Source organism: Trichechus manatus, unplaced genomic scaffold (assembly GCF_000243295.1).
Source record: "Trichechus manatus latirostris isolate Lorelei unplaced genomic scaffold, TriManLat1.0 scaffold00003, whole genome shotgun sequence".
Lineage (NCBI taxonomy): Eukaryota > Metazoa > Chordata > Mammalia > Sirenia > Trichechidae > Trichechus > Trichechus manatus.
Window position 1 is genome coordinate 9,741,975 of NW_004443939.1, and position 26,443 is coordinate 9,768,417.

A 26,443-nucleotide genomic window follows, 5' to 3' on the forward strand; every position below is an offset into this window, starting at 1 on the left:
TTTTTTAAAATAATAGTAATTATTAGTTTTGTTGTTGTTGAGAATCTACACAGCAAAACACACCAATTCAACAGTTCCTATGTGTAAAATTCAGTGAGTTGTACAAACATTCTTACCCTCCTTTTCTGAGCGGTTCTGAGTTGTTTCTCCCCGTCCTCCATTAACGTATCTCACCCTAAGGTTCCTATCTAACCGTTGGAGTTGCTGCTGATTTGTTATTTAAATTTTTCTGAATGTAGTTCAGGTATATCCTGTGGTTAAAACGGCCCACTATTTTTCAAAGAGACAAAAATGTCACTTTGATTTTTACTTTCAAACCCTCAATCTAAGGGAAAAAGATGAAGAAAAAAAAAAGAAACATATAAGCGGTTAATATGTTTTACTGCTTTTCTATTTTCTCAATGTTTGGGCCTATTCTTGTTGATTTTTTACAAAGATTCATTCTCTAAGGTGCAAGATTGGTGTGGTTAGTGCAAGCATATTTTGGAAGAAAAGTTAAAACCAAAACTACTGAATGACTTTAGTGGAAGACTTTTCCCAAACTAAATACAGAGATACAAATGTTCTCCTTATGTTAGTACAAAGGTAAATCACCCTTTTGTCTACCTTTATGGTGTGATTTTTACCTGTTGGTGAACTTGCTGTAGATAGAATTGACTGTTCTATCTACATATTTCTATTGTTTTTCTTCTCTTAAAAATATATCCTTGTGAGAGCAAATTCTTATTACTTCTTTAAACATACTGAGTACCATTTATCAGGGAGAGCTACCTTTTGAGGTGTATTTCCCAAGTAGATTACTAGGGAGTAAGGAGCTTAAAACTATCCCTTCCCCTTTCCATTCTCCCCTCTTTTTCCTGCAAATCCTCCATTTGTCTATTTGGTTTAATGGGTTCATTGTTATAGGGATTGTGCTCAATTAAATTTTGGTATCTTTTTTTTTTCCAGGCTGCTTTCTCATAGACATAAACATCAGTTTTTGACTGTTTAAAAACGAGAAATCACTTAAAATCCTCTCAAACACCAAATTCCAAAGAAGTGATAACATTTCTCTCAAGGAAAGAAGTGACTGACTACTGGCATTGATCTATTTTTTCTTCTCTAAATTTGAAGAACAGCAATGGAGAAATGGTACCTGATGCCTGTGGTAGTCTTAATAGGACTAACAGTACGGTGGACAGTTTCTCTTAATTCTTATTCAGGTAATATATTTTTACTGCTTAAAAGATAAGTAAATATTTCTTTGAATAAAGGTTTTTTTTTTAGGGGAGGGTTTAATAGTTTACAGTATTTTGACTGGGACAGAGAAGAATTTCAGGCTTTATCTGTGTGATCAAGAAAATACATTTAAACTTCTAATCCCGGTAAGAATACGTATAGAAGAGGTAAATAGAAGCATGGGCTTTGTGTTGTGAGAAAACAAAAATGTATTCTAGCTGAGAAAATGATGGATTGAGAAGCAATTATGTATCAGGCAGTAAAGAGAGAGAAATGAGGTAGTACTTCAAGGGAGAAGCAGAGTCAAAGGAGCCTTTTTTGCTTACGGTAGAGAAGGCATAATACTAGATTACACTGAAAGGAAAAGAGCATTAGAGAAGAAGAGATTGGGAATGTTATGAGAGAGGGGAAAATTGATGATGTGTGGTCCAGAGACTGTGGAGATGGGATTAAATTTAACACTGCAAATGTTTGTTTAGCATTTCTTATATTCTAGGCTATGAGTTGGAATCGACTTGACGGCAGTGGTTTTCGTTGTTGAGGTTATATTCCAGGCAGGAGCCCTGGTGGCACAGTGGTTAAAGCACTCATCTATAACCAGAAGGTCGGCGGTTCAAACCCACCAGCTGTTCTACGGAAGAAAGATGTGGCAGTCTGCCCTTGTAAAGATTTACAGCCTTGGAAACCCAGTGGGGCAGTTCTACACCAAAAACCTGTTGCCGTTGAGTCGATTGCAACTCAGAGACCCTATAGGACAGAGTAGAACTGCCCCATAGGATTTCCAGGGAGCATCCGGTGGATTTGAACTGCCAACCTTTTGGTTAGCAGCCAAGTTCTTAACCACTGCACCACCAGGGCTCCGCTGGATGACAACGGGTTTGTTTTTGTTTGTATATTCTAGGCACTATGCTAGATGGTAGGTGAATATCCAATACTTAAGAAACCCACATTTTAGAGGGAAAGTGGTCACACTACAATGTAGAAGTATGTGTGAGGTACAGACATAACATACAAAAGTGAATGATCTGGACATATTAGAGGAGGTTTTCCAGGGAGGTGATGTTTGAGTTCATGTTTAAAGGATGAGTTGGAATTAGCTATGCAGGTGAAATGGAGGAAGGTATTTTAGACAGCAGGAACGTGGCATGAGAGGGCATGGTTATTATAAATATTGAGTGTTGGATTAGCGTAAAAAGAACAAAAAGGAGGGAGGGAGTGGCTAGAGATTTGGCTTTACAATTAGCTAGGCCAATAATTTTTGAGTTTTAGAAAAATGTGTTTTATTGTAGTGAAAAATAAATTGTAGGAAAAAGAGGTTGGAGGTAAAGAGACCAATTAGGAGACCATAATAATAATAGAAGTAAGAGCTATTATTAGTATTTACCATATGCTGGATACTAAGTATTTTCTTTAATACTTACCACAGCCGTTGAAGATAGGTAATCATCTCTCATTTATAAATGGGAAATGAGACAGCTTATAAATGGCAACTGGAATTAAAATTTGACTTAAAAGTCAGTGGTTTTATGACTCTGCTCTGCTCTGTGGCTGCTCAGAAAGAAGAAAGCCTGAACTAAGGCAATTATAAGATAAGGAAATGAATTCGAAGAATGTTAAGGAAATAAAGTCACTTGGAAGCAGCAGTAGACTTGGGTTCAAACCTTAGTTTTTTCACCTGATCTTAGGGGAAGTTACTTTATCTCTCTGAGCCTCAGGTACCTCTTCTACAAAATGAGGATATTAACACATATTTTAATAGGGTAATTGTGAGGATTAATTGCGATAATGTATATGAACTATTTTCTTTTTAATGGTGTATGAATATAATCAGCACGTTTATGGTTCATAGCTGTTATCTCATTTGATCCTCATATCAGATCGTTTAACCTCAAAATATTTATTGTCTGCTGTCCCATAGGCACTGTTCTGGTCTTTAGGGTGACCAAGAATAATAAATGATATCTTCTCTAGAAAAGTTCACAGTCTAGTGGGTAGAGTGGACATATAAATATAACTATATAGTACATTAAAATACAGTGCAGTATGAACAAAGTAGGAACTCTGGTGGTTTGTGGATAAGTACTTGGGTGCTAACCGAAAAGTTGGCAGTTTGAACCCGTCAGCCGCTCTGTGGGAGGAAGATGTAGCAGTCTGCTTCCATAAAGATTTACAGCCTTAGAAACCCTATGGGGCAGTTCTAATCTGTCCTATAGTGTCACTAGGAGTTGGAAACAACCTGACGGCAATGGGTATGAACGAAGTAGACTGGGAACAGAAGGGGGAGACTACTAATTCAGATGAAGAAGACTTAGAGTATTACATTTAAGTTTGTTCTGAAAGGGAGAGAAGGATTTTACTAGGCAGAAAAGGGGAGTGAGGATACTGTTCCAGTAAGAGGGAATAGCATGAACAAAGACCATAACTTTTGAGAAATAGTGAAGATTTAAGTGTGACAGAAATACAGAGTGCATGATAAGATGCACTGGTGGGAGATGACTCTCCCCTCCCCACCAAAAAACCCCTTTGCCATCGAGTTGATTCCGACTCATAGCGACCCTATAGGACAGAGTTAGAATTGCCCCATAGGGTTTCCAAGGAGCAGCTAGTAGATTCAAAACTGCTGACCTTTTGGTTAGCAGTCATAGCTTACGGTAGCTCTTAACTACTGTGCCACCAGGGCTCTGGTAGGAGATGAGATGGTAGAAATCAATTGGGGCCACACTGTGAGTCAAACTAACATGTGAGGGTTTTATCCTTTGGGCAGAGGAGTTCTTTAAGGGGAGAGGTCACAGAGAGGCTTTATTCGTGTGATCAAAAGAATACATTTAAACTTCTAATCCCAATAAAGGGACATATATAAGAGCTAAATAAATGTATTTCTTAAGAGGACAGCTCTAGAGACACCAAGGCATTTAGAGGAGATGAGGAGAAATTAATGGCTGGAAGGCCACACTTGTGCATCTATGTGCAGTGACTACCGTATGTTTATGCAAATAACACACACCTTCTGCATCTGTGCTAATTTTTCTTACAGCAACATGTGGAAGAGGATTGTCATGGTGACGCTTGTGAGGATGCCTTGCGGGGGTCAGGGGGAGGAGGGTGCAGCCGGCAAACAAATGCAGAAGGCATGTGTTATTTGTGTAAAAATAAGGTATAGATAAATTTATGAATAAGGTTTATCTGAGGTGTTGTTAGCACATAGCTGATTGCAATGGTCTAGGCAAGGGATATTGTAGGCCTGCACTAAGTGGCTAAATTTGAGAGCCATAATTGAGTTAAAATCAATCAAGTTTAAGGACAGATTGTATGTGAGGATAAATAAAAGGGAGAAGTTTGAGAATGATTCTCATTTCTAGTTCTGAGACTAGATACTAGTCTGAATTCTAGATGTTGAGACTGAAAACCTAGAAGTAAAACAGATTTCACTGGGGAAGGTAATAAATTCCATTTTGGATGTGTTAAGATTTAGGAGCATTTTAGTCATATAAAAAGGGGTAAGTTTGGAGAGATGGAGTTTGGTCAGGGGGCACGGGAACACATAAATCCATCTTCAGCTAGTCACAGAGAACACTTTACTGCTAGAGGTGGGCTCTGGCTTCATACTCCAGTGCAGCTCTCTGGTGAGCTAGATTGGACCAACTGCAGAACTCCTTTTTTTCCTTGTGAAATCAGCTCGACAACACCTAACAACAACAACAGAACCAAAGCAGGCAGGCTCCACTTTGCCCGATTCTCTTAAGCTCACGCCTAACCTCAGATAGAGCAAAGCAAGGGCAGGTGATGATCCAAAAAGTGTTTACCGCAATTCCGAGAGCAAACTTTTCAGGCTTTTCTAGTGTTGGTGCATTTCCCAAGTGGGAGGGTTCCTGTTGCTCCACATCCTTTGGGACATTTGGTAGGGTTAAACATTTCAGTGTTTACCAGTCTGGAATGCGTGAAATGATATTTCATTGTGGTTTTAATTTGAATTTCCTTCATTTTCAATAGGATTGAGCGTATTTTCATGTTTATTGGTCACTTGAATTTCCTTTTCTGTGAAATATTTGTATCATCTGTATATTTTCTGTTGTTTTTTTCTTACATATTCTGTATTTTGGATTTTTTCCTACATGTTCTGTATTCTGGAAACTAACCTATATTCAAGTTACGTATGTCTTCTGCCAGTTTGTGGCTTGTTTTTTACACTCTAAGTTGTCTTGATGAACCAAAGTTGTTACTTTAAAATATTCAAATTTGTCAATCTTTTTCCTTTATGATTTGTGCTTTTTGTATCTTTAAGAAATCCTCCCCTACTCCCAGGCCACAAAGATATTTTTCTACACTGTTCTTCTCTAAGTTTTAAAATTTGTTTTTTCTATGTAAGTTCTTATCTCGTTAGCATTGATTTTTGTGTGTAGTGTGTGAGAGAGGGATCCATTTTAATTTTTTTGCACATTGATAATCAGTTGCTTCAGCCCATTAATCTTCAATACAAGCTGTCTATATCAGTTTTTCATATGTGTGTGAGTCTGTTTTTGGATTCTTTATTTTGATCCATTTGTCCAATACTGCTATGTCTTATTACTATAAGTTTATATTAAGCCTTGATATGTGGTAGGGCAGGTTCTCCCACCTGTTAGTTCTGCTTCAGGAATGTCTTTGCTATCTTGGGTTTTGCTCTTTCATATTATAGTAGGCAGAATTTCTAAAGTGGCCCCCCAAAGATGTCCCACCTTTGTCCCCAGATCCTGTAATTATGATGAGACTTCATACCCATGATTATGTTATGTTATATGACACCAAGAAAACCAAACCCATTGCCATTGAGTTGATTCCAACTCATAGCAACCCTGTAGAACAGGGTAGAACTGCCCCATAGGGTTTCCAAAGAGCGCCTGGTGGATTCGAACTGCCGACCTTTTGGTTAGCAGCCGAATGCTTAACTGCTACACCACCAGGGTTTCCTTACATGACACGGATGACTTTAAAAGATAGATTGTGTTGGATTATCCAGGTGGGCCCAGAGTAATCACATGAGCCCTTAAAAGCAGAGAACTTTCTCCAGCTGGTGGCAGAAGGGAACCCAGAGGCCTTTAAAGTGTAAAGACTTGATGCTGTTATGGTTTGAAGATGGAGAGAGCCACATGAGAATAAATGCATACGCCTTCTAGTTGTAGAGAAGCCCTCAATAAGATGTATTGACACAATAGCCACAACAATGGACTCAAACATACTAGTGATCATGAAGATGGTGCAAGACTGGGCAATGTTTCATTCTGTTATACATAAGGTTGCCTTGAGCCCTCAGCTGACAGCCAGCAAGGAAGTAGAGACTTCAGACTGATAGCTACAAGGAATTAAATTCTGCCAGTAGCATAAATGAACTTGGAAGTAGATTCTTCCCCTGAGTCTCCAGATAAGAGTCCACACTGGCTGACACCTTGATTTCAGCCTTGTGAGACACTGAGCAGAGAACTCAGTCAAGCCTGCCTAGATTTCTGATTGACAGAACTGTGAGATAATAAAAGGGTGTCCTAACCTGCTAAGTTTGTGGTAATTGTTATACAGCAATAAAAAAAGAAAGGTGATCAAACAGAATGTGAAAATTATCAAATAATATCATTAATATCACATGCTAGCAAAATTCTGCTATGGATAATTGAAAAATGACTGCAGCCGTAAATCGACAGGAAACTGCCAGAAGTTCAGGCTGGATTCAGAAGAGAACTTGGAACAAGGGATGTCATTACTGTTGTCAGATGGATCTTGGCTAACAGCAGAGAATACCAGAAAGATGTGTACCTGTGTTTTATTGACTACGTGAAGGCATTCGACTGTGTGGATCATAGCAAATGTATAACATTGTGAAGAACGGGAATTTCAGAACACTTAATTGTGCTTATGTGGAACCTGTACATGGATCGGGGCAGTCATTCACACAGAACAAGGGGATACTATGTGGTTCAGAATTGGAACAGGTGTGTGGCAGGGTTGTGTACTTTCACTGTACTTATTCAATCTGTATGCTGAAAAAATCTGAGAAGCTGGACTATATGAAGAAGGAGGTGGGATCAGGATTGGCGGAAGTCTCATTAACAACCTGTTATGTGCAGATGACATGACCTTGCCTGCTGAAAACAAAGACAACTTGAAGCACTTACTGACGAAGTTCAAAGACTACCATGTTTTCCGCAAATAACACGTGTTATAAATTTTTTGCCAACCACACAATACCCCTATGCGTTATTTTTGTAAGTGTGCTATGCCAGTTTTTTTTTTTACATGTTAATGACTTCAGTTGACACTAAGAAGACATAATTAAACTATGAAATAAGCAGATCTAACATAACCTAATGGTTTCATTTAAGATGATCCGATAAGATTTTCACATTCAACTGTTGAGCTAATGTGCTATAATTATGAAATTAATAGAAACAAACACACAGTTTTGATTATTTATTTTACATTTACCGGGGGACTACCAAACTCGAACCATGACTTCTTTAACATAGCTTATACCTTTATTATACAATTATGATCAGAAGTAACATTTTTGGTTAAGAATGATTTACCTGTAATATGGGAGGATGGGTGAATGAGGCTGAAATTCACTTCTGAAAATGTCACAAGACATGCGCAGTATAGCCATGGGTGCACTATGCCAGAACTGTTTTACTTAATTTCATCTTCCCATGCATTGTATGTGAGGGTGCGTTATTTACATGGGCACGTTATTTGTGAAAAAATATGGTATAGCCTTCAGCATGGATTACACTGGAATGCGAAGAAAATGAAAATCCTCACAACTGGACCAATAAACAACCTCATGAGAAATGGAGAAAAATTGAAGTTGTCAGCGATTTCCTTCTACTTGGATCAACAGTCAACACCCATGGAAGCAGCAGTCAGGAAATCAAATGACGTATTGCATTGGGCAAATTTGCGGCTATAGACTTCTTTAAAGTTTCAAAAAGCAAAGATGTCACTTTGATGACTAAGATGTGTCTGATCCAAGCCATGGCCTTTTCAGTTGTCTCATATGCATGTGAAGTTTGGATAATGAAAAAGGAAGACAGAAGAATTGATACATTTGAGCTGTGGTGTTTGGCGAAGAATATTGAATATACCATGGTCTGCAAAAAATTAATGAATCAGTCTTAGGAAAATATACAACTAGAATATTCCTTAGAAGTGATGATGGCGAGACTTCTACTTGCTAATTTTGGACTCTTCATCAGGAAAGACCAATTGATAGAAAAGGATATCATGTTTGGTAAAGTAGAGGACCAATGAAAATGAGAGAAACCCTCAATGAGATGGATTGACAGTAACACAGCAAGGGACTCAAACATACCAATGATTATGAAGTCAGCACAAGACTGGGCAATGTTTTGTTCTGTTATACGTAAAGTTGCCATGAGTTGGAGCTGAATTGACAGCAGTTAACAACAGCAAATAGAAAAGTAATACACAAATATATATCTTTTTTTGAATCAGATTCTCAAAGTCCATTGAAAAACCCTATTGGGGTTTTATACTATTGATCAGTTTGGGGGAGAATTGGCAATCATTACCATACTGGGGCTAATTTATTATGATGATATGTTTCTCCGTTTATATAAGTCTTCTTCCTTGGTGTCTTTCAACAAAAGTTTATAATACTCTACATAAGAGTCTTGCACATCCTTTCCAAGATACATTCCTAGATATCATATATTTTTTCTCATCAGTGTAAATGATATGTTTTTAAAAATTGCTTTTCTAGATGTTTGTTGCTGGGATATACAAATGTGGTTGACTTTATATATTGTTTATTATATTTGGAATCTTATTTTTTTAATATAAATTTTATTTTATTTTTTTCATGAAAATATACACTGGAAAACACACCAATTCAACAGTTTCTACATGTACGGTTCAGTTACATTGATGACATTCTTCAACCATTCTCACTATCTTTTTCCAAATTATTCCGCCACCATTAATATAAACTCATATAAACTCACTGTCCCCTAAGTTTCTTATCTAACCTTTTGAGTTGCTGTTGTCGATTTGTTCCTATAAAGATGTTTAAAAGAACTCTATGCTCAAGGCAGACATTCTTTACTTATTAAGCTAATAAATTTAATAATTTAACAATTAAGCTAATTGCTTGGCTTAAAGATGACTTCAAGGGATAGTTTTGGTTTAAGGTTTAAAGATCATCTCAGGGGCAAAAGTTTTAGGGAGTCATCCAGCCTCAATGTCTCCAGAAGTCTGGATTCCATGAGAATTTAAAATTATGATCCTCATTCCCCCCCTGCCTTTTTGATCAGGATTCCTCTATAGAATCTTTGATTAAAACATTCTGTAATGGTAGCTGGGCACCATCTATTTCTTCTAGTCTCATGGCAAAAGACTTTCAAATCTTATTAATTCTAATAATATTAGCTATAGAATCTTTTTGATTTTTGTGTAAAAAACCAAATGATTTATGAATAATGACAGTTTTATATCTTTCTTTCTACTGTTTATACCTTTTCTTTCTTTGTATTGCTAGGACCTTCATTACAGTGTTGAATAGAAATACTAAGAGCAAGTATTCTTTTCTTGTTCCTAATTTTAATGGGTGCTTTTAATCCACCATTGAGTATGCTATTTTTTCTTTAATCTGCAGTGTTGTAAATTATATTAGAAGATTTTCTAGCATTCGACCAAACTTCCACTGCCAGATTTGATATCTAGCTTATGCTAGACTTATACAGTAAGTTAGGGAGTGAGTGTTCCCTCTTTTCCTATAATCTGGCATAATATATAAGATTGGAATTCTTTGTACTCAAATGCTTCGTAGAACTTGCTGATAAAACTTTTTAGGCCTACAGTATTTTTTGGTGAAAATATTTAACCTAGTGATTTAATTTCTTTAATGGTTGTATGACCATTTGGGCTTTCTACTTCTTGAATTATTTTTATAGTTTATCTTTTTCTAGGAATTTGTCTATTTTACCTAAATTTTAAAATTATTGGCATATACTGATTCATAATGTTTTCTTACCTTTTATATTTCTCCTTTATACTATGACTTTTATTATGATTCCCTTCTAATTTCTTATATAGTTTATAATTTTATTAGTATTTTCAAAGAACTAATTTGAGCTTTGTTGATCTTTTCAGCAGTATGTTTGGGTTTGTTCCTTTTTTTAACTGCTTAAGTTGGATTCTTTAGCTCATTAATTTTCAATTTCTCTTTTCTAATACAGTCACTTAAGCTATAAATTACTTTTCAGGTAGCACTGTACAAGTAATATTTTCTAATTTCCATTATGATTTCTGCTTTGACTCATGACTTATTTAGAACTATGTTTTAAAATTTCTAAACATTTAGACTTTGAAAATTATATTTTTGATATTTTTAATTTAATTATGTGGTAGAAAGAGAATCTGTCTGTATGATACTAATTCTTTAAAATTTTTTGAGACTTGCCCTAGTCTGTGATCAATTTTTGTAAATACTCTGTGTGCTTGAAGGCATGTGTATTCTCCAGTTTAATATTCTGTATACATCCATTAAATCAATATTGCTTTCGTGAAAATTCTTTATATTCTTACTGATTTTTGTTCAGTTGATTTACTGAGAGAGTTGCAATTTCTCCTTGTAGTTTCATCAATTTTTGCTTTGTGTATTACAAAGCTATGTTATTAGGGGTTTTCGAATTATATTTTTGATTTCCAGAGGTTCTGTTTGGGTTCCTTTTCAGATCTTCTTGACTATTTTTGACAGCCTCTTGTTCCCTCAATGTACTTTCAATGTCTTCTTTCATGTCTTTAAATAAATTAACCATACTTATTTTATTTATATTCCCTATCTGAAAATTTTAATATCTGCAGTCTGATTTTGTAGTTTGTTGTTTCTGCTGATTCTAGCTCATGATATTTTGTTTTCTCATGAGTTTTACTGATTTTTTAAAAACTGTGAACTCATGTTACTTGGAATTTTACCTGTGGGAATTCTTTGAGCCTTGAGTTTACTGCGCATCTCTCTATAAAGAGTTTATATTGCCTTCTGCCAGGCACCTGGGCACTATCCAAAAGTCAAACTAAATTCCTGTCTTAACTTTTTTGGGGCCATATACTTGGTGTGAATTCAGGCCCCAAACTGAGTAAATGTAGGTTATGGTTACAAATTTTTAGGGGAGGTTTTTCTTTTTTCCTGTACTACCAAGAGCCAAGGGAGAGGTGTGAGTACTATATTGACCATCTCCCCAAAGACATTGTTTTTTTTGATCTTAATAGGAGGTTCTCTGACCTTGAACTTCTGTTCAAGCCCCAGGCTTTTCCTCCTTACCATTCATTGCATAGGGCTTGTTAGTACCTCGGCAATAGGGGAAGTTGAAAAGAACTAAAATCAGGGTATAGGGTAAAATAACACCATTTTAAAAATTATGTTATTTCAGTATTACCAGTATCTATAATCAAATGTTTAATGGGAATTGAGTAGGAGACAAGCATATATTATACTTTTCTGTACCTGTTGCTTATGTACATTACTTATTCTAACATCTCTCTCATAACGTGTGAGTTTACTCAATTACTTCTCTCTTCTGGTAAACAGGACTCTTACTGCCTATTTTAAAGTTTGCTCTAAAATTGCCCCATTAAGAGAGTCAACAAACTGAGACTATATTTGGAATACTGCGTAAGTATTGTTATTGCACATTGTTGTTGTTAGGTGCCTGTCGAGTCGATTCTGACTCATAGCGACCTTATAGGACAGAGTAGAACTGCCCCGTAGGGTTTCCAAGGAGTGGCTGGTGGATTTGAACTGCCGATCCTTTGATTAGCAGCTGAGCTGGTAACCACTACGCCTCCAGGGTAGAGTATTTACAGGGATTTTTTTATGGATAAATACTATATTTTTGTCATTTTTCAGATGAGAAAGATAAAAATTCTAAACACTAGCAAAAATGGTGATTCTATCAGAGTTCTTAACCCCATTATAAAGAATATAACATTTTTAGCATTTACATGTGAAGAATTTCTAGATCATGAAAATGCCAGAAGAATTAATGAATAAACATAACATCTGTGATTCCTCTGAGATTTTGTTTCCCTTTATTAATTAAAATACTTTTATTATTTGTTTTTATCATGCTTATTTTAGTTTGTTTTTTGTTTATCTTTTTTAAGATTGTAATTAGGAAGCACTCAAGTGAGGAAACTCAGGTTAACTTGTTTGGTAGTAATGCACTGATTGTTTCTCCTTTAGAAATGCGTATGCGATACAGGCAAACTATATTACTGTAATTTAAATTTTTCTAAAGTTTATACCCCTTTAATTTTTAGTGCTGCTTAGTAATTAACTTCTATAGACCTAAAAAGTATTGGTGAGTATTGCTTGTCGCTTTTAAACAAAGCCAGGGGGAGGAGACAAACCCTGATTTTAGCTATTGATTATAATTATTTCTTGTAGAGATTCACAGTTCCTCTATACTTAATGTAAAGTGTTACCAATGATTTTAGAGCAGATAGCAACATTTGAACTGAGGAAGGTTATTTTATTTTAATTATCTTTTTTTTTCCTCCTCAAAGCTGTATTGGTTATGTAGGAGGAGAAAGTCATAGAGATTCAGTATTTGTACTATATTAAGCATTCTTAAAGTATGACTGTTCTATTAATTACATATTAATTAGGTTAGTTTTTCTCATCTAAACAATTGCTATTTGTAATGTTTCTTCTTACTTTCCAGGAATGTATAAAAGGGGGATATTATTATGGAAAATTTAGCCAAATTCTCTTCTCTTAGAAAGTTTAAAATTTCAATATAAAGGCGCAATTTGTATGTATTGTTAAGAAAGAAACTACTTGTCCTTTAAACTGTACCATAATTCTGAATAGTTCAGCAATTAAAATAATAAAGTAAAATTTTAAGTGGTACTTAAGACCATCTTCCTGAAAATGAGACAGAATTGTGGCTCGCTCTCTCTATATATACATATACATTGGTGTGTTTTCTTTATGTAATTCTGAGTTTCATGTAAATGAATTTGTAGAATAATCACTGTGGAAGGAATCCTTTTTGCCCTTCCCAAGTGAAGCTCCCATAGGTACAGTTGGGTTGTCCTTCTGGGTTGCTTTAAGGGCACTTTAGCAGTTTTAAAAAACTTAAGTACTAATTTCATAGCCAGTGTCAGCTGAATTTATTGAAGTAGGTCAGACTCTGGATAGAAACTTGTTTCTCAACCCTAAAGAGAGTCATTATCCATTCTTCTATTTGTTAGAGAATGGTAATAAATTCTTCCACATTGACCACAAGTCTAGAGCAATTTCAGAAAACCAAGATAGTTGGTTTTTCAGGTATAGGAAATTCCTGAATATCCTCTCTTTATCTTAGTAGAACAAAACAAACAACTAAAACCAAACCAAAACAACAACAAAAATAATAGAAAGCAATTCTTTTTCCCTAAAAAAGGAAACATACACAATAGTGGTATTCCTTAAAGTAGAAATACACACACACACACACAGAGAAATCTATAAAATACACATGCAAAAATACAATTAATTCATTGGGGCATTATTTTCCGTTTCTTTTTACAGGTTAGTCACTCCTGTTCAGTTTAATTGAGCATGTTTTTAATGCAAGTACGTAGTATATTCCTGGCAATGTGTTTCCTTTTGTCGTAGTAGAAGCACCAGACTTACACTCTTAAAAGTGAAAGTTAGGAATTTTACTGAGGAATAAGATGTTCGTGAGTTGGAGACACTATTACACACAGGCAGAGTACAGTAATGTTCTGAAGTGCAGGAGGGGAGTGAGGCTTTTTATAGGGTGGAGTAAACAAAAGCTATGTGTTCGCAGGCACAAGGTGTGTGTAAGGCAAAAACCACAAAGGGGTCATCAAACTATAATCTTTCTTAACAGTCTTTTTTCACATTAGCAATTCTATTTGTTAACACCCTGGAACATCCTGAACGAATCATTCTTCTGAGAATATTTTTGTCAAACTTTCTATAACAGCTGTATATCTGGTCCCTTCCTCTTATCTTAAAATAAGGCTACACTTCAGCCCTAAGTTACAGATATACAAAGAATCCTGCGAAAAGCAGGAGTGGAGCCAAGGTCTTAGTGAGTGAATCAAAATGGAGTCCAATTTAGGTCTGGGTCAGCTATTCTAGTTAATGCCAGGTGCTCAGGTTTTGGGGTCCCCTGACACACTTTGAGGTATTGAAAATCAAATTCTCTGTCCATAGGAACTAAAATTCTTGTTTGAGTAACAATTAGAAAATAGTAATTGTCTTAGTCATCTAGTGCAGCTATAACAGAAATACCACAAATGGATAGCTTTAACAAAGAGAAATTTATTTCCTCACAGTAAAGTAGGCTAAAAGTCCACATTTAGTGCGTCAGCTCCAGTGGAAGGCTTTCTCTGTCTGTCAGCCTTCTCCTCAATCTTCCCCCTGACTAAGAGCTTCTCCGCACAGGGACCCTGGGTCCAAAGGATGAGCTCTGCTCCTGGCACTGCTTTCTTGGTGGTATGAGGTCACCTCTCTCTGCTCATTTCCCTTTCCTTTTTACCTCTTGTAAGATAAAAGGTGATGCAGGCCACACCCCAGGGAAACTCACTTTACATTGGAAGGGACGTGACCTTAGTAAGAGTGTTACAATCCCACTGTAATCCTCTTTAACACAAAATTACAATAACAAAATGGAGGACAACCACACAATACTGGGAATTGTGGCCCAGCCAAATTGATACACACATTTTTGGGGGGCTATAATTCAATCCATGACAGTAGTCAAGTGACAAAATATATGATACTGAAAGTATAAGTATTATGAGAAGTCAATAATTAATGATAAAATATGTTTTTGATTTATAAGGAGAATTTCATGGAAGATTTGGGATGATTCTTGAAAGGTTGGATATGAGCTGATAGAAGAGATATATAAATAGGGATCAAGCAATGTTAGCAAAGGTTTAGAATTTTAGAGTTAGATAGTGACTTAAGGATGTTTTGGGGCAGGAACCTATTTATGAGCATCGTGTTAAAGCAGCTGTGGCATAAGTAATTGATCTGCCATCACAACTTGCTTAATGTTGCACATCGAGTACGTGGAAAATCAGGGCTCACTCTCAAGTCTTTTGAACTTAAGGTTTGTGCTATATCACACTGATTATATCGATATCCTTGCTATAGCAACATTCATTGAGAATCTACTAGGTACCACTACATCCTGAGAATACAAAAATGAACAAGACATGACACTTTCTGAGAATGACAGAGGGGTGTGTGTCTGTCTGTATGCATATATGTGTGTAAGTACCGTGGGTAATTCCTTGTGTCAGTCACTCAGTGAGTATCTGGAGATTGAATCTGATTTTCCCATGATTATCTCATGGGATATTGGTATAATAGAGTCACTAAATGCAACAAATCTACTTAATGTAGTGTTCATTTGAAGAAATGATGGTCTGTTCTGAAACTGGAGAAAATCTAGGTTGGATTTAAGTGAGAGATAATACATCACTTGCCAATGTGGCACACCTTTCCAAGGGACTCATGAGTATATTTGACTGTATCTGATTTTTGCCTTACTTCCAGATTTTAAAACCTGTGACTTCGTTGTACCTCTTTAGGCCTTCTCACAGTTTTGTAATCGATTGCTAGCTAAATAGTAGGTGTTTACTATTTAGTAAATGGACTTACATTTATATAACTTTAAGTGAGTAAGCTAATAACCTTCTTAACCCAGCTGTGAGGCAGTACAAAATAGGAGCTAAGAGCATGGATTATGGAGCCAATCTGCCTGGGTTAAAATCCAGACTCTGCTACTTATTACCTAGGTGACCTTAGTGCCTCTGTTTTTTAATCTGTAAAACAAGGATAATAACAACCTACTGCATAGGATTGTAATATATATAGCACCTAGTTGACTCTATGAAATGTTAGCTATTATAAGTCTGTTATTTCTTACTTGCAATTTTGAAATTAAAAAGAAACTTTATAAACCAAACCTCCAGCCTTTAGTTTAGTTGAGCCTATTAACTGTTTGCACCAACCAGGGACTCCTACAAATTGAAACTTTTTTTATAACTAATGCGACAGCAAAGCCTGATCTAACTAATGTCTTTGTAACATATGCTAGTCTGTTTTTGGTTCTATACTTGACCTTACATTATTTATATTTAGTTTGTAAAAGTCCTTTGTAAATTATAGATATTAATTATTGTTTTTATGATACTTATTGGACCTTATAGTTGAGAGTTTTTCTCACAAACTAAAAATACTCAGATACCTTAGTAGTATTAATATTCAGACCTCAGACTCAGACCTGACTTAAAAGTTTTTGGTTCTTTTCTCTAACTTACACTGCCTCTATAAGTTAGAAAAGTTTCATAAGGAAAAAAAAAAATCATTGACATGCTAAAGTATAGTGTTGTCTTGCTCTTTTTACCTTTTATCTTAGGTGCTGGAAAACCCCCTATGTTTGGTGATTATGAAGCTCAGAGACACTGGCAAGAAATTACTTTTAATTTACCAGTCAAACAATGGTATGGATATTTCAACTTAATTCTGTTGTTTATCATAATCAGTTAATATAGATTATTTGAAGGTATTTTTAAATTTAAAAGGAAAATATGCTGTTTTCTTCATCTTGAGCATCCTCATCTCCTGCATACCGATGCCACTTTTATATTGCCTTACATTTTGTAGGTCTGTCTTTGGAAGTTCGTGATCCTGAAAGTTACCCATATACTCAGTTACCTGCTATAATGTGACACTAAACTAGAACTTGTTTTTTTTAATTGTACTTTAGATGAAGGTTTACAGAACAAATAGTTTCTCATTAAACTGTACACATATTGTTTCATGACAATGGTTGACAACCCTGACATGTCAACACTGTCCCTTCTCAACCTTGGGTTCCCTATCAGCAGCTTTCCTGTCCCCTCCTGCCTTCTAGTCCTTGTCCTTGCAATGTTGTGCCCCATTAGTCTCATTTTGTTTTATGGGGCTGTCTAATCTTTGGCTGAACGGTGAACCTCAGGAGGGACTTCAGTACTGAGCTAAAAGGGTGTCCGGGGGCCATACTGTCGGGGTTTCTCCAGTCGCTGTCAGGCCAGTAAGTCTGGTCTTTTTTTGTGAGTTAGAATTTTGTTCTACATTTTTCTCCAGCTCTGTCTGAGACCCTCTGTTATGACCCCTGTCAGAGCAGTCTGTGGTGGTAGCCAGGCACCGTTTTAAACTAGAACTTTTGATGATAGAACACTATCACGTGCCTCAGAAGTTTCTCTGTGGAAGCCTCCTCATGGGCTAAAAATATTTCTTCTTTCTACCCTCATCCACCACTTTTCCCACTAAAAATCACTGTTATAGCCCATGGTAAAAACAGAAGAGAGCCTTAGCGATAGCAGATGGCTAAATTTGTGGTGCTGAAAACAGGATCAAGGGGAGAAGCCTGCAACAGTAGGATTTGTTTTCAACTCCAAAAAATTCAAATGTGTCCCTTTGGTTCAAACATCTTTGAATATCCTGCATCTAGTATAAGGCATGGCACATTGTAGCTCCTCAATAAATATTTGTTGAATGAATGTTTAAATGTTCTTTTTCACACCATCTCATTTCCATAGCTTTCTCTGTGTATTATAAAGGAGGAGGCCAGCTCTGCCCTTCACTGGTTTCATGGTACGGTATATATGGAACCTTCTGTTTTTCAGAATTTAGAGAACTTCATGGATATCTTTATTCATTGTTATTGCTCTAAATCTCATGAACAGTGGTGATTAACTTTAATTTTATATACAAGTCTACCTGGAGGTTTCCACTGTTTCACTGTTAGGAATGTTGGAGATGTAAAAAGCAATAGCTTAGTGGTGAAGAGTATAGATACTAGACTTAGACTGCCTGAGTTCAAATCCTAGCTCTACCATTTACTAGCCGTGTGACCTTTGGCAAGTTATCTAACTTTCTGTGCCTAAGCTTAATCACTTGTTAAGTGGAGATAATAAGAAAACATATTTCACTGAGTTATTGTGAGGTTTGAATAAAATGATATGTGTAACACAGAACAATGATGGTATATAGTGAGCTCTTGGTAAATTTTAGCTGTAGCTATAGCTTCTTGATAAATGCCTGTATTATTTTTATTGAAAATGTTCTAATAATAATGATATTACTTATTGTCTGTTCTCTTAGAGACTGGCTAACTCTTCATATTGTTCTATTGATAACTTGGGTCATTGCCTTTATATAATTCCTTCATCAGTGCCATGCAAGAATTTCATACTGAACTACATATTAATAGGTTGGCAGCACCTAGAGTTAAGAGCATTTCAAATAGAGGTCAGCTAAATATTCAGCACTGTTCTTTATTGTTCTTTTTTGAGCATCTTGCAGATCCTCAGACATTGATTTAATCAAAGACTATCACTGCTTAGATTATTGACACATTCTTAATGTTTTGCTTGAAAGGTAGATTAAGGTGATATTTGCTTAGGCTTTTTTTTTTTTAATTGTGGTTTAAATGAAAGTTTACAGTTCAAGTTAGTTTCTCATACAAAACGTTGTACACACACTGCTATGCGACCGTAGTTGCACTCCGCATACTGTGACAGCACACTCCTCCTCTCCACCCCAGATTTCCCGTGTCCGTTCAGCCAGCTCCTGTCCCTGTCTGCCTTCTCATCTTGCCTCTGGACAGGAGCTGCCCATTTAGACTCACGTGTCTACTTGAGCTAAGAAGCACACTCTTCACGAGTATCGTTTTATGTCTTATAGTCCAGTCTAATCTTTGTCTGAAGAGTTGGGTCCAAGAATGGTTTTAGTTTTGGGCTAACAGAGTCCGGGGCCATGTCTTCTGGGGTCCCTCCAGTCTCAGTCAGACCATTAAGTCTGGTCTTTTTACTAGAATTTGAGTTCTGCACCCCACTTTTCTCCTGCTCTGTCAGGGACTCTCTGTTGTGTTCCCTGTCAGGGCGGTCATTGGTGGTAGCGAGGCACCATCTAGTTCTTCTGGTCTCAAACTGATGAAGTCTGTTGGGCTAATATTTTCCTTGTGTCTTTGGTGTTCTTCATTCTCCCTTGGTCCAGGTGGGTTAGGACCAATTGATGCATCTTAGATGGCTGCTCCCTAGCTTTTAAGACCCCAGACGCCACTCACCAAAGTGGGATGCAGAACATATTCTTAATAAACTTTGTTATGCCAGTTGACCTAGATGTCCCCTGAAACCATGGTACCCAGACCCCTGCCCCTGCTACTCTATCCATCAAAGTGTTTGGTTGTGTTCAGGAAACTTATTAGCTTTTGGTTTAGTCCAGTTGTGCTAACTTCCCCTATAGTGTTTGTTGTCCTTCCCTTCACCTAAGATAATTCTTGTCTACTGTCTAGTTGGTGACTACCCCTCTCCTTCCCTCCCCACCCTCGTAACCATCAAAGAATGTTTTCTTCTGTGTTTAAACCTTTTCTTGAGTTCTTATAATAGTGGTCTTAGACAATATTTGTCCTTTTGCCACTGACTAATTTCACTCAGCATAATGCCTTCCAGATTCATCTATATTATGCGATGTTTCATGGATTCTTTGTTATTCTTTATCATTGTGTAATATTCCATTGTGTGAATATACCATAATTTGCTTATCCATTCGTCTGTTGATGGGCACCTAGGTTGTTTCCATCTTTTTGGTATTGTGAACAGTGCTGCAATGAACATGGGTGTTGCTGAGGCTTTTTTTATGCCCCCCCTTTAATATGATTTTTTTAAATTGGAAAGTATATATAACATAAAATTTGTCATTTTAACCATTTTTAAGTGTATACTTCAGTGGCATTGGTTTCATTTATAATGTTGTGTAGCCATCAGTAGGTCTTTGCTGGGCTAGTAAAGTGGCTCAAGGTAGCTGCCAAGGTTCCAGGCTTTTCCCATCTTTCCTTTCTGCCATTCTTTCCTCTTAGTATGTTGGCTTTTCATTGTAGATTTTTTACTGCATGGATATAAGATGACTTCCGGCGTTACAGGCATTGTAACTTTATATAACCATGTTGAAGGCAAAAAGACCTTCTTTCTACCTCTCTTTTTGTCCTGGAGCAAAATGCTTCCACCTTTAAAACAATTATTAGCAAAAAAGAAATGCCAGGCTCAGTGCAGGCATGGTTTTATACCTGGAGTTGAGCATATTGCTGTCTAAATAAAACCGAAGTTTTGTAAGTCAAGAGGGTTGGTGGGAATGACTGTTTATTTCAGCATTGCTTATAATAATGAGAAATCTGAAACACTCTAAATGCCTTTTAGTAATTGTTGTGAGTTGAATATTGACCTCTCAAAATTCATGTCTTTCTCAGAACTTCAGAATGTGACCTTATTTGGAAAAAGGATCATTGTAAATGTCATTAGTTAAGATGAGGTCATAGTGGAGTAGGGTGGGCCCTTAACCCAGTATGACTGGTATCCTTATAAGACGAGAAAAAGACACGGAGACACAGACACAGAGATTGGAATTATTCTGCCACAAGCCAAGGAATGCCTTGGGCTGTCAGAAGCTGGAAGAGTCAAGGAAGGATTCTCCATTAGAGGCTTTGGAGGGACCATGGCCCTGCTGACACCTTGATTTTGGATTTCTAGCCACCAGAACTGTGAGAGGATAAATTTATGATGTTTTAAGTCACCCAGTTTGTGGTAATTTGTTATGGCAGTCCTAGGAAGCTAATACAGTAGGGAAATGATTAAATATATTTCTGTTTGTGCACATATACACGTTTTTTCTAGACTGAGTGCTAGAAATGGAATCTCTAAAGTAGATAGTTTTAATGGATACCAATACCAGAGTATCTCTTTCCTCATATCCTTACCAACACTTAATAATATCAGACTTTTAAAATTTGCATGTCCTTGAGTACTCATAAGGCTAAGCATCTTTTCCTATGCTTATTGATCATTAATATTTCTTCTCAGAATTAACTGTTCATATCTTTTCTTTATGTTTGTAAGGCTAAGCATCTTTTCCTATGCTTATTGATCATTAATATTTCTTCTCAGAATTAACTGTTCATATCTTTTCTTTATGTTTGTAATAGATTGCTTGCCTTTTTGTAATGATTTTTTTAATAACTGGTTGTATTCATTTTCTTCGCTATAACAAATGATCAGAAATAGTAATTACTCGCACACATTTATTAGCACATGGTTTCTTTAGGTTAGAAGTCTAGGCACAGCTTATCTTGGTCCTTCACTCAGGGTCTCAGAAGGCTGCAATTCAGTTGTTGGCTGCAGTCTTACCAGAGACTCAGCTGGGGAAGGATCCACTTCCAGTTCCTTCAGGTTGTGAGCAGAATTAATGTTCTTGCAACTGCAAGACTCTGGGCTTCTTTGCTTGTTGGAGACCATCCCCAGATTCTAGAGTCTGCTCTTAATTTCTTACGATGTGGGCTTCATGATAGCCTGCTTCTTCAAAGTCAGTGAGAGGAAGTTTCTCTAATATACCTTCAAGCAAGACAAGAGTCTTATATATACAATAACATAATCATTGGAGTGAAATCCCATCACCTTTGCCATATTCTGTTGGTTAGAAGCAAGTCGCAGGTCTTGCCCATACTACAGGGGAGGGCGGGAACACCAGTAGATGTGGATAGTGGGGGCCACCTTAAAGTCTGTCTACCACAACAGTTTTCTCCATATTAGTTCTTTTCCTCACATATGTGTGTATTATCTTCCTTCTCTCTGTTCTTTGAATTTTTCTTATGGTGTCTTTTGTCATATAAAAATTTTACATTTTGATGTCTGTGTCATCAAATGTATACTTTTTTTTCCTTCATGGGTATGATCCATTTTGAGTTAATTTTTGTGAAAGGCTTATGATCTATGTCTGTATTCATTTTTTTGCATGTCGATATCCAGTTGTCCCAGCACCACTTTCTGAAAAGACTGTCCTTTCTCTATTGAATTGCCTATCCTCCTTTGTCAAAGATTAGTTGACTGTGTCTTTGTGCATCTATTTCTGGGCTCTCTACTGTATTCCTTTGATGGATTTTTCTATTTTTGCCAATACTACAGTGTCTTAATTACTATAAGTCTTTAAGTTGGGTAATGTCAGTCTTTTGACTTTGTTCTTCTTCAATATTGAGTTGGATATTCTGGATCTCTTGCCTTTCCATATAAACTTTGGAATCAGGTTGTCATATCCACAAAAAAACTTCCTGGGAGTTTGATTGCGATTGCACTGAATCTACAGATTAAGTTGGTAAGAACTGTTACCTTAACAATATTGAGTCTGCCTATCATGGACTCTCTCTCCATTTATTTAGATCTTCCTTGATTTATTTAATCAGTTTTGTAGCTTCTCTCATGTAGATCCTGTATATGTTTTATTAAGTTTATACCTAAGTATTCTTTTTGTTGCTAATGTTAATGACTGTTACAGATTAAAGCAATTGACTTTTGTATATTAAGTTGGTATCCTGCAACCTTGCTATAATTGCTTATTCCAGGAGGTTTTTTTGTTAATTCTTTTGGAGTTTCTACATAGACAAGCATGTTATCTGTGAACAAAGACACTTTTATTTTTTCCTTTCTAATATGTATACCTTCTGTCTTGGTCATCTAGTGCTGCTTTAACAGAAATACCACAAGTGGATGGCTTTAACAAAGAGAAGTTTATTCTCTCACAGTCCAGTAGGCTAGAAGTCTGAATTCAGGGTGCTGGCTCCAGGGGAAGGCTTTTCTTTGTCAGCACTGGAGAAGGGTCCTCGTGATGCATCAATCTTTCCTTGGTCTGGAAGCATCTCAGTACAGCAACCTCAGGTCCAAAGGATGTGCTTTGCTTCTGGTGCTGCTTTCTTGGTGGTATAAGGTCCCCATAGCTTTCTGCTTGCTTTTCTCTTGTATATCTCAAAAGAGATTGGCTTAAGACACTATCTAATCTTGTAGATCTCATCAGTATAACTGCTGCTAATCCATCTTATTACATCACAGTGATAGGATTTACAACACAGGAAAATCACATCAGATGACAAAATGGTAGACAATCATACAATGCTGGGAATCATGACCTAGCCAAATTGATACATATATTTTTGGAGGACACAATTCAATCTATGACACCTTGTATTTCCCTTTATTGTCTTACTGCATTAGCTAGGACTTTCAGTACAATGTTGAATAGGAGTGGTGAGAAGGAACTTCCTTGCCTTGTTCTTGATCTTAGGGAAAAAGCATCTAGTTTCTCACCATTAAGTATGTTAGCTGTGGGTTTTTTGTAGGCATTCTTTATCAAGTTGAGGAAGTTCCCCCCTATTCTAGTTTGCTGACAGTTTTTATCATGAGTGGATATTGGATTTTGTCAGATGCTTTGATCATATCTATTGATACGATCATATGATTTTTTTTAGCCTGTTGATGTGATGGATTACATTAATTGATTTTCTAATGTTGAATCAGCCTTGCCTACCTGGAATAAATCCCACTTGGTTGTGGTGTATAATTCTTTTTACACATTTTTGGACTGGAATTGCTAATATTTTGTTGAGGATTTTTACATCTGTGTTCGTGAGAAATTTTGGTTTGTAATTTTCCTTTCTAGTAATATCTTTGTTTGGTTTTGGTATTAAGGTCATGCTGACCTGCTAGAATGAGTTAGGAAATGTTTCTTCTGCTTCTGTTTTCTGGAAGACATTGTAGAGAAATGGTTTCATTTTTTTCTTTAAATATTTGGTGTAATTCATCAGTGAAACCATCTGGGCCTGGTGCTTTCTGTTTTGGAAGGTTATTAATTGTTGCTTCAATTTCTTTAATAGATATAGGCCTATTCAGATTATTCCTCCTTGTGTAAGTTTTGGTAGATTGTATCTTTCAAGAAATTGGTCCATTTCATCTAACTTACAAAATTTGTGGGCATAGAGTTGTTCATAATATTACTTTATTATCCTTTTAATGTCCATGTGATCAGTAGTGATGACCTCTTTATCATTTCTGATGAAAGTGTCTTTTTTTCTTGGTTAGTCTGGCTAGAGGTTTATCAATTTTATTGATCTTCTCAAAGAACCAACTTTTGTTTTTTTATTTTCTCTATGGATTTCTTGTATTCAATTTCATTTATTTCTGCTCTAACTTTTATTATTTCTTTTCTTCTGCTTCTTTTGGATTTAATTTGCTCTTCTTTTTCTAATTTCCTAAGGTGGAAGCTTAGATTATTGATTTTATATCTTGTTTTCTAAAATATAGATTCAATGCTGTAAATTTTCCTCAAAGTACTGCTTTTGCCGCATCCTTTTAATGAGTTGTACTTTCATTAGTTCAAAATACTTCCGAATTTCTCTTGAGACTTGTTTTTCAACCCATATGTTATTTGAAACTATATTGTTTAATCTCCAAATAATTTGGGATTTTCTATCTATCTTCCTGTCACTGATTTCCAGTTTAATTCCATTGTGGTCCCAGAGCATACTCTGTATGATTTCTTTTCTTTTAAATTTGTTTCAAGGCCCAGGAAGTGGTCTGAATTGACGAACGCTCGATGAGACTTTGACAAGAATGTGTTTTCCGCTGTTTATGGATGAAGTATTCTATAAATGTCAGTAAGATCCAGTTGACTGATGGTGCTGTTTAGTTCAACTATATCCTTACTAATTTTGTGCCTGCTGAATCTGTCAGTTACTGATAGAGGGGTTTAAAGCTCCAACTATAATAGTGGATTAGTCTATTTTTCCTTGTGGTGCTGTCAATTTTTCGGTCACGTATTTTGACGCTCCATTGTTAAGTGCATACACATTAAGGATTGTTATGCATTCTTGGAGACTTGACCCCTTTATCATTATGTATTGCTCCTCTTTATCTCTGATCATATTCCTTGCTCTCAAGTACTTCATCTGAAATTAATATAACTATTCAGCTTTCTTTCGATTGGTGTTAGCATGCTATATCTTTCTCCAACCCCTTTATCATTATGTATTGCTCCTCTTTATCTCTGATCATATTCCTTGCTCTCAGGTACTTTATCTGAAATTAATGTAACTATTCAGCTTTCTTTTGATTAGTGTTAGCATGCTATATCTTTCTCCACCCCTTTGCTTTTAATCTATCTGTGCCTTTATATTTAAAGTGGGTTTCTTATAGACAACATATACTCGGGCTTGTATTTTAATTGCTGTATTTAGACCATTCACATGTAAAGTGATTATTGTTATAGTTGGTTTAATATCGGCCATATTTGTAACTGTTTTCCATTTATTACACTGTTCTTTGTTTCTTTCTTTTTTCTTTTTTTTTTAATATTCCACTCTTTTCCTGCCTTCTCTGATTTTAACTGAACATATGTGTTATGGATTGAACTGTGTCTCCCAAAAATATATTTTGAAATCTGTTAGATCAATTAAGGATAAGAAAAATAAAAGATTTTATTTTATCTTCATTCCTTCTCTAATGCTCTTCATTCTTTATGTAGACCCGAATTTCTTTTTCTGTTTTTAAAATTAACTTTACTGAGGCATAATTTGCATGCAGTAAACATCATCAATGTTAACTGTGCAATTCAGGTAGCTTTGGCAGTGTATGCATTTGTGTCAAAACTCTAAAAAAACCAAATTCGTAGCTGTCGAGTCGATTCCAACTCATACCGAACCTATAGGACAGAGTAGAACTGCTCCATCGGGTTTCCAAGGAGCAGCTGGTGGATATAAACTGCTGACATTTTGGTTAGCAGCCATAGCTCTTAACCACTGTCCCACCAGGGCTCCAGGCATTCATGTAATGACCACCAAATAATGATATGGAACCCAAGAAGTTTCCTTATGGCCCTTTGCAGTCAGTCCTCTTCCCCATCCCCTCAACCTTTAAAAAAAAATCATAATCATAAACAGAAGTTAAGGGACTATATAAATATAAAACCAGACTTACAAGAATTATTAAAGGGAGTCCTTCAACCTGAGAACAAACAACATCAGACCACAGGCTAAATCTAGGATGCAGGATTGTAGCAGCCAGATACCAACCTAGGAAATGAACTCTCAAGGACTATCCAAAACCAAAATAATTACAATAGGGAACCAGAGAGGTTAATCTGTAAATGACAACAACATCAGGAGAATAAGAGAGAGAATAAATGATGTAGGTGTAGAACCTTCTAATGGAGAGGAAGGCAAGGTGATACCCAGTAATAATAGACTAGTTCAAACCTAGGAAGATAAGGGTAAATTTCAAGGTAACCACAAAGAAAGTTAACAAACCTACTCATCAAAATAAAGAAGAAAAACATAAAGTCTCAGTAAAAACA

The 26,443-nt window shown here is 36.2% G+C and overlaps 1 protein-coding gene across 1 annotated transcript in view; it reads left to right on the plus strand.

Moving 5' to 3' along the window:
• ALG6 (ALG6 alpha-1,3-glucosyltransferase) overlaps positions 1 to 26,443 on the plus strand; it is a 61,989-nt gene that overhangs the window by 4,844 nt on the left and 30,702 nt on the right. The window contains exons 2-3 of the mRNA XM_023730636.1: positions 949 to 1,202; positions 16,650 to 16,734. Coding sequence (XP_023586404.1) covers positions 1,121 to 1,202; positions 16,650 to 16,734 — 167 coding nt within the window. The 5' untranslated portion in view covers positions 949 to 1,120. The remainder of the gene's footprint in view (positions 1 to 948; positions 1,203 to 16,649; positions 16,735 to 26,443) is intronic.